Here is an 8805-nt window from a genome sequence, read left to right on the forward strand (position 1 = left end):
ATATTATTGTCATTGTTGTCATCATCATCTCCATCTTCATCTTCATCTTCATCCTATCATCATCACCATCACATGCATCAAGACTATCATTATCACTATCATCATCTTTCATCACCATCTTCATCGCCATCAGCAGCATCATCATATCATATCATCATCATCATTATCATTGTCACGACCATGGCATCATTATAAATATTGACATAATTTTTATTATTATCATCATCATCATCATCATCATCATCATCATCATCATCATTATTATTATCATAACTATTATTACTATTATCATTATCATCTTTATCATAATTATCATTATTGCTAATAAGATTATACGCTCATTGCTATTATTGATGATATTGTTATTGTTGTCATGAATATGTTCATTGTTCCTCAAACCATTGTAACCATTGTGTTATTCTAATGATTATTGTCATTGTTATTGTTATGATAATTTTATTACAATTATTATTATTATTATGCATATTTTTTATTGTTGATATCATTTTTGTCAATATTAATGATAATGATGATTGTTATAATTGCTACCACTATTGCTACTTTTCCTACTCTTGCTTCTGCTACTGCTACTATTAATATTAGTTTTATTATTTACTAATGCTATTATCAATATCATTATTACCAATATAATATTTATGAATGAAATAATTTTGACCAGTTATACTATGGTTATGATCATCATATTTGCTTTGCTATTATTATCATTATTGTTATGAAAGGTTTATAGGGAAAGAATCAAAGTGAATTTGTTTATTAAAACTGTTATTTCACTGTGATAATTATACGGTACAATTCCTTTAACTTTAAAACTCGGACTAAAATAATGCAGATCTCAAGGATTGGAATTTATCTTCTGATGAATAAACTGCAAATATCAAAATTCTGTGTTTCCTTGGACACAATCCAGAATCTATAGATTATACTAATTTGTGCTCATAGCAAATCCTGTGTTCTCTTTTAGATCTTGATGTTATGAATATTATATCTTCTAGGTTGGTATTATGATATATGATTGTGATTGTTACTGAAAATGACATTAATATCCTATGGTTTAATCATTAAGTTGCTTGGATAACCTTTTTTTTTTGTAATTCATAACTAGATAAAATTATTTAAAATCTTGAAACCAGTTCACATGAGGCAGAGAGACATTTATTAACACACTGTCAAGGGTCATCAAGCAGGAATAAATATATAGGCTTATGTTTCTTTAAAGATTTCACAGTAATCATTCATTCACGACAAGTAAAATGTTTCTTCTTCTATTACTACGTCTTAAATGTGTTTCCTATTTGTAAACTACAGCAATGCATCTTTTCATGGATCAATAAAACAATGGCAGATTCTATATAATCCTTTATTAAGAAATGGAAAACAGGTAAAATACTGAATAACAAATGTTCAGTGCAGTGATGTAACAATTCAGAGCTGTGTGATTAAATTGAGCCTATGAAATATGTATATACAAATTTATATATGGGATGTGCTCAAAGATGTTTATCAAGACATTAAATTTTTGATTATTTAGAATGGAGTATCCTGACAATTACCTTTTATATTTTTAAAGTACAAATTGTTAGTTAAGCCACTTTGCAACAACTCTTTCGTAGTTAAGGAAGGCTTTGTAATAGCTATGAAATACTACATACGAGGCTGTTCCACTGTGGCTTAGCTGTCTATGCTCATGAAGTTACAATATTCTCAAAATTTCTCGGTAAAGATTCTATATAATGTGAGGGTATATTCACCAGTGACATACTATAATGATGAATGCCAAAATGAAAGACTGTTCACAGACCAGCTACAATGATAGCACAGCATTATGTTTTTTCTTCTCATTATCATTAAGCACAAAACTGTGATTCATTACAAATAATCAGGCTTCATACTAGTATATATTGCAGTCCTTCTTATGAACCTATTCATATATGAGAATGAATGAGTGAATAATGAAGAAAGGTATGCTATCTATGCTGTGTATGTGTGTGTCTTTAGTTTAAATCATGCCTCTGTGTATGTTATTAAATTATTATTTACATACGGCATGAGGGTGTATGTAAGTTAAGTTTCAATTTTATAACTGTTAATGGGTATTTACTTTTCTCTGCTCACATCATAACTCTTAGCAGCGTATTATGCTCTGTATTTTCTGTAACATAAATCATATATTAAGAAATACACTTGAAAAGATATCAATTGTGAATTTTAGATCTTGACATAAAAATCCAAGATCAGTCTTTATTCTTCATATATGTAAATATAAATACAATGTGCAAATGTATATCATTAATAATTTGTGCAAAATATTTTGCCTTTTGTTTTCCAATAAAACAGAGGGCAAGTTTCAAGTTAGCAATTATTTGGCATATGTGCTTCGTACAAATAAAAACTTAGATACACTTTTATCCATATGCTGGCACATAACTAGGCACTTTTTGGCCTCTCTTAATTGACTGATTATTCAAAATCATCTGATACATTAATCGTGAATGATTAACATCATCATCATCATCTCTCTTAATGTATTAAATCTTCAAATTCCCATGCTTTTAAAATATGTTTAAAGAATCTTTGCACTTTTGCAATTCACACACCCTTAAATCAGGTCTGAAACAACCCCATTTGTCATGTAATGGAAGATCTGATACACAGACTTTTACAAATGGAACTTTTTCATACATTCAAAAAAATATATAGGGATTTTTGGATGACAATTAGCCTCTAAAATGAGTATCCTTCATAAATTGTGCTAATCATCTGTAAACAGTCATAAGAAAGAACACGTGATTGTGCCATTTAAATAGATTGTTGATATATGTAATCCATGCATTTGACTGATAGCCGTCTTCACTAATGATTACTATTTAAAGCCTGAAATACTATCAAAAAGGTATTCAAAGGTGTAACATATGTGTATGTGTGTATATGAAGTATGCAGTGATTGTTGCACCGAATGCAGTGTGATGAATCTCATTACATCAAGGAGACTGAATAGCTAAGATGTAAAACTCGCCTTGTGGCTTGACCCTGATCAAGTGTGTAGCATTTGATCCACGGTAGGCTTCTCTTGCAGGCACTGGTACCCCATGAGATCCAGTATAATACAGTGCTTCTTAACCATAGCAGCAGGTGGGCAATTTGCGCTTATATAAGATTTCAATAGGACATAAAGGTCAATTGTAATGACTGAAGAAAGAGAAGAAAATATGAACAGCAGGAAGCAAACGGTTTCACACGTCAAAGGTGGCATTCTTGTAAATGCTTTGCCTTAGTAAAAATGAATATAAGAAAGACCAAAATCTTATTTACACAAAAGTTTTTTTTTCTAATTCTTCTTTTCTTATTACATTCTTCCAAAGCAATGAAACCTTTGCCCAAATTTCGTTGTTTGGCATTCACTGGAGGGGCTTTTGGTGTAGCTAATGCTGTCTGTGTATTTATAGATAAAATTATAATAATAAAAAAGCGCTACTGTGGTACTAGCTTGAGTGACAAAGAGCAAATGGTATTGTTTAGAAAATCTCTCACTATTTATTTAACTAGTAGCATGTTCAGTCTTGTCAAGAATAGGAACTTCTTTTAAGATACATGCACCATGAAAATCATTCCTTATGAAAATTAAAGAAATATATAATTTTAGTGAAGGAGAGAACTCAGAAATTCTACTCTAAAAAGCCGTAACTTAAAGAAACCCCAGAAACTGTTTGAAGGCATATGGATAAAAAATATATGTACACTAATAATATGGGTCATACAATATATGCACAAACTCTTTGGCTTCAACATCCAAATTAACCAGATTTAATTTTGCCACCAAGACCTCTTCTGCATCTCCTAACTGACCTTTTTTATATTATTGCAGATTTTGTAAAGTCATATACACACAGTCAGCTCCGTCAGTCTTACGAGATTTAACAGTATGATTATCCAGCAGTTAGCAGTGAGTATCCATGAGTCAGAGGTACTCATCATCCGTCATTCTCTAAGCCACCTAGACTCGCGGATCTCTCTCAAAGGCCCCTCCTGGTGCATGGAGACAGTCATGTCCATAGCATTACATTTGCTGGTTCTCTTTTGCCAGACAATGAATTTGAGACAGAAAAGACTTTTTTTCTTTCTTTCTTTCTTGGTTTATTCTCTAATTTTCCTCTTTAAAAAAATAAAAAAAAAAGAAAGTCAAAGAATATTTTATGTAAATATATATATATATATGATGCTTGGTTGAACAGTCTGGGACTCAAATTCATTCTCTGTATCTTTTTTTTCCTTTTTTTTTTTCTTTTTGATATGTTGAATACACAACTGGTGCTCCTGGCATAACAATTATATGCATCATTACCTATAAAGATGGGGTTTATTAAGAACTTTGTAGCTGAAAGAGAGATCCTAAAAAATCCACTAAAAGACTGTGGAGATTATATGTACAAGGGAATAAGTCTTCATAAAACAGGGAGCCTTACCTTATGTAACTCACAAAACTGGAGAAAGTTGCACAAATATAGAAAGGGGGTATTAAAACTTTCTTTCTCATCATTCTTCTTTACAAATTTCAGAAAGGATATATGATATGACAAAGGAACTTCTTTCTTGACATCATTTTTCCAAGACAGAATAATTCACATATAAATTTACTTATAAAGTAGGTTTTTTACAATCATTAAGCCTACTTATGTCTGTTTTCTGAGAAAAAAAAAAATCATGACATATTAACAGTAAACATTAGTTATTCCTGTTTTCTCTTGGAAGTTCCTTTGACATTTGATAAAATACAGTACCATAATATTCTATAAGATTATGAAATATATCTTACAGTATATGTATAAATGACTGACCACTAGAGTTATAAAGGATAGGCTCAATTCATACATACTGCAAGGTCTGAAGCTATATATATATTTTTCCTCAAATATTAAAAAAAAAGTCTGAATCAATATTTGAAAAAAAAAAAAAGCTTTTACAAAAAAATTATTTAACATCTAGAGCAGGAATGTACAAATATCTATAAATTTTCTGATCATAAATAACGTTACGCGTCGTCAAAAAGGAGAAAAGGGTCAACGTAAGAGCATAATTCTAAACGAATCGGCAGGCTAGCCCCAGAAGGATTCCACATCGTCTTAACTATTTGCATAACTCATCAAGTGATGGTTTGACCGTCGTTTACTACATCTACCAGAATTGCATAGAACACAAAAGCACATCTTTGGTCTGGCCTGACGTAAGAACTTCAGGGTTGGTGTTTTTGTAGATTTCTTGCTTGTTATTATTACAGCTGGGAAAGAAATTCTTTTTCTCCTCCTCCTCCTCCTCCTCCTTTTTTCATCTGCATGTCTATGTAATTAAGATAAAAGTAAAAATAAAATAGGAAGATTAGGTAGGAGTATTTAATCAACCCGGCTACTTTTGAAAATAAAATGTTTGACTTGGAAACAAAAGGTACTTACATTTCTCTTCACATATATATGAAAAGGTAGAAGTAATCATGTACTATAAAAAAAAGACAACTGGCAATACAAAAAAGAAAAGGAAAAAAAAATTATATAAAAAAAAAGATTTTTCTCAAGAGCAAATCAAGAATTTTAAACAGAATATAAACATTTTTGAAATGGATTTCCACTTACTCAAAAGTATTCAAGCACAAAACGTCAATTGGATGTGATGACGAGAGGTGAAGGGTTATTAAGATACTCCCCCTATCCTCCTTAGTCTGACCGGGGAAGCAGTTGTGAGCCAACAGCAGTAGCAGCAGCACAGGCTCTTACTGCTGAAGGGATCCCTCGTGAAAAGGGAGTTCCCTCGTATCACAAAGAAAGCAGTGGGTGTGTTATTCTGACTTCCTGTCATGCCCAAAAATCTCTTGGATATAGAAAGTTGTTTTTTGTTATTATTATTATTATTAAGATATGTCCTGCTAATCCTATGGCTCTGGGAATGCCAAAAGCAAATGTAATTAGGTTTTTTTCTTTTCATTTGAGGTGGGGAGGGGTTGAATGATAAACAGATATTGAAAGTAGTATGCAAGACAAAAAATATTTAGTAGCTATATATGTAAAAAGAGAGAGAGAGAGAGAGAAAAAAGCTATTCATCCAATATCCAGAAATTTCAGTATTTAAAAATTCTAACAAAACATAATACGGATAATACTTTTAAAAAATCAATCTAGATTATCCCTACTTTTAAAAAGCCTTTGGTATTACTCCATTCTGCCAGTCCTTTTCCAATTACCGCGTCGAGAAAAGAAATGTCATTCTGAAGTTGTTGACAGCATCGTATGGGATTGAAACACACTCGACAGGATGGATTTTTGTCCCTCACTACTTGTACTAACAGCTCCTGCTCAACATTTCCTCCAAGGATTTGGTAAGCCTGGCACAGCCCACGACATATTTGACCAGACCAACAGTTTTTTGTTTCCTATTCTCAATTTGTTTATGTGCGAGATAAGTCTTTAAACTCACAGGTTTAGTTACAAATGTGAATTGCTTTTTTTTATTCTATTTAATCCTGGTTTATAACATTGTGAATGATCTGGTCACATATGATTTTTTAAATCTTTTTTATTTATTTTATTTAGCTGTATTGTAATGCTGTGATATTCTTGACAAAGGTGAATATGATGATCACAGAATCTATTACGAGTTTCAAAAAGAGAGAGTGACACAAAAACACTAAAAAACCCTAAATATTTCAAATATTCTTAGAAAGAGCATGTATGGTAGGTCTATCACAGGGACTTAAGGAATACGAGAAAATGTTCAAGTCTGATAAGGCATTACACACACCTATCTCCGAAATAGAACAAAAAAAGAAAAAAAAAAAAAGAAAGAAAATTAATAAAAAAGACTAGATTAACTTTAGTGGAAGTTTTTGTGTTCCATTTTTCTCCTTTCAAGCAAACAGTATCACATTGGGGGATTCAGAAAACACTTATCTCCCTACATATTATTACTATCATTGTATTTTTTAAATATTTTTTTAATTGGGGGGAGGAGGTTTATTTTTTTGTATTTTTGTTTTTTAGAGTGAATGCAGAGTTTTTCATATTATACTCTCGACAACATGCCATCTGGTATCAGAAAAACTCCGGATGACTACATAGGCAACATGAAGAGTGTTAAGGAATCAAAGGCATGAGTCTCCAATAGCATGGAAGACAGGCACTGCAAAGAAGAACAAATAACACAACTCCCATTAAAAAGAACAGTACTTTGCATACTAAATGCATTATAAAGTTTCTAATTAGAGCCATACTAAAGAATTATGGCTTTCGTTTTGGATTTTCTGGTCTGACAATTCACTGTTCCATTAATTGCCAGACTTACACCAATTACCACTTTGAATTTAAAAAGCCTTATTTTCCTTTTCCTATTCACTTATACGGGCTTTGCCGCAGGGGATATCTGAGTCTGTGCCTCAGTAGCGGGCTGAATGCTAAAGTTCCGTAACAGGGACAGGCTTGTGAGGTGTCATAATGTAGCCCTGGAAATTATCATGGCTACAGTGATCGAAGCCGCCTCCTCTTCCCCTTAGCCTGTGGCCCTTTAGGAGGCGGTGCACGCAGGACCCATGGTGGCGGTACAATATCACCACAACCACTGCTGCCACCACCACTACAATCACGAAAACCACCATACCAATGACAAGGCCTTGGGTGGCTGCATCCATCCCACAGGCCAGATCACTCAGCTCAACACTGTGCAGGCTTTTTCCCGCCAAATGAGGGGGCGACGCGCACTTCACACTCTCACTACTGTTGGGGGCCTTGGTCAGTTGACGGAGCCAGGCTGCTGAACAGTTACACTTGATAGGGTTTCCCTCAAGACTCCAGTGCGCAATGTCCTTCCATGAGGCAGCCTGTTCGCTGATCTGCTGTAGGTTATTGCCGTGGAGGTCCAAGACGCTCAGTTCTGGCAGGAAGCGGAAGGCATCTTGGGCTATGAATGTCAAGCTTGGGTTTTGAGTGATGACCACTTCCCGGATGTTCATGTTGTGTCCCAAGACGTTCTTCTCCACATGGAGAAGGTTGATGCAGCCAGATATGAAGAGCGAGTGCAGGCGGCGGTTCTCCTTGAAGGCGTCGGGGGGCAATGTTGTGAAGAAGTTGCGCCCAATGTGCAGTTCTTCCAACTTGCTCAGGTGACTGAGTGCCTCTGTGGGCACATGCGTGAGTTTACAATCCTCCAGGTTCAATTTACTCAAAAGCGACAAACCCTTCAAGGAGTTTCTGGTGAGCCCCTCATTCAGTTCTGTTCCAGAGAGATCAAGGTCCTTGAGGGTCCTCATAGCCTCAAAATCGGTTTCTTTAATCTCCGTGAACTCATTCCCACCAAGACTCAGCTCGGCTAGGTCTGGCACAAGGGCAAGGTTCTGGGCTGGGATCTCCGTTAACCGGTTGTCACGAAGGTGCAACACTCGTAAGTTTGACAGACCAGCTAGAGCTTGATTGTCGAGTCTCTCAATTCGGTTTTCTGACAGATCCAGATCCTTCAGTTGTTTGAGCTGGATAAACACACCTCCATCTAGGGACTCAATTGAATTGCCCCTTAGAGACAGTACCTGTTGAATATAAAGCAATGTTACATATGATCAAAGTAATGGTGTTACTTTCTCAGTGTGTCATTAACCTATACCTAATTCAAATTTTACAAAAAATGGCATGTACTGCAGTGAATTTACTTTCACCTCTCTCTCAATCTTAACATCACACAAAAATTAACTTGATATTTGGAATTAATAAGCCCATAAGGTGAATCTGACTACATAATTCTTTCAATAGAACTAAA

The 8805-nt window shown here is 34.2% G+C and overlaps 1 protein-coding gene across 9 annotated transcripts in view; it reads right to left on the minus strand.

Moving 5' to 3' along the window:
* Nucleotides 1-1362: 1362 nt before the first annotated feature.
* The window catches only part of LOC122249283 (uncharacterized), a 715555-nt gene continuing 708112 nt past the window's right edge, over nt 1363-8805 (minus strand). For all 9 annotated transcript variants that reach the window (XM_086555597.1, XM_086555598.1, XM_086555592.1 and 6 more), the window contains one exon: nt 1363-8578. In XM_086555597.1, coding sequence (XP_086411723.1) covers nt 7454-8578 — 1125 coding nt within the window. In that variant the 3' untranslated portion in view covers nt 1363-7453. The remainder of the gene's footprint in view (nt 8579-8805) is intronic.

Source organism: Penaeus japonicus, unplaced genomic scaffold, assembly GCF_977035675.1.
Source record: "Penaeus japonicus unplaced genomic scaffold, GWHDUDI00000001_assembly GWHDUDI00000031, whole genome shotgun sequence".
NCBI lineage: Eukaryota > Metazoa > Arthropoda > Malacostraca > Decapoda > Penaeidae > Penaeus > Penaeus japonicus.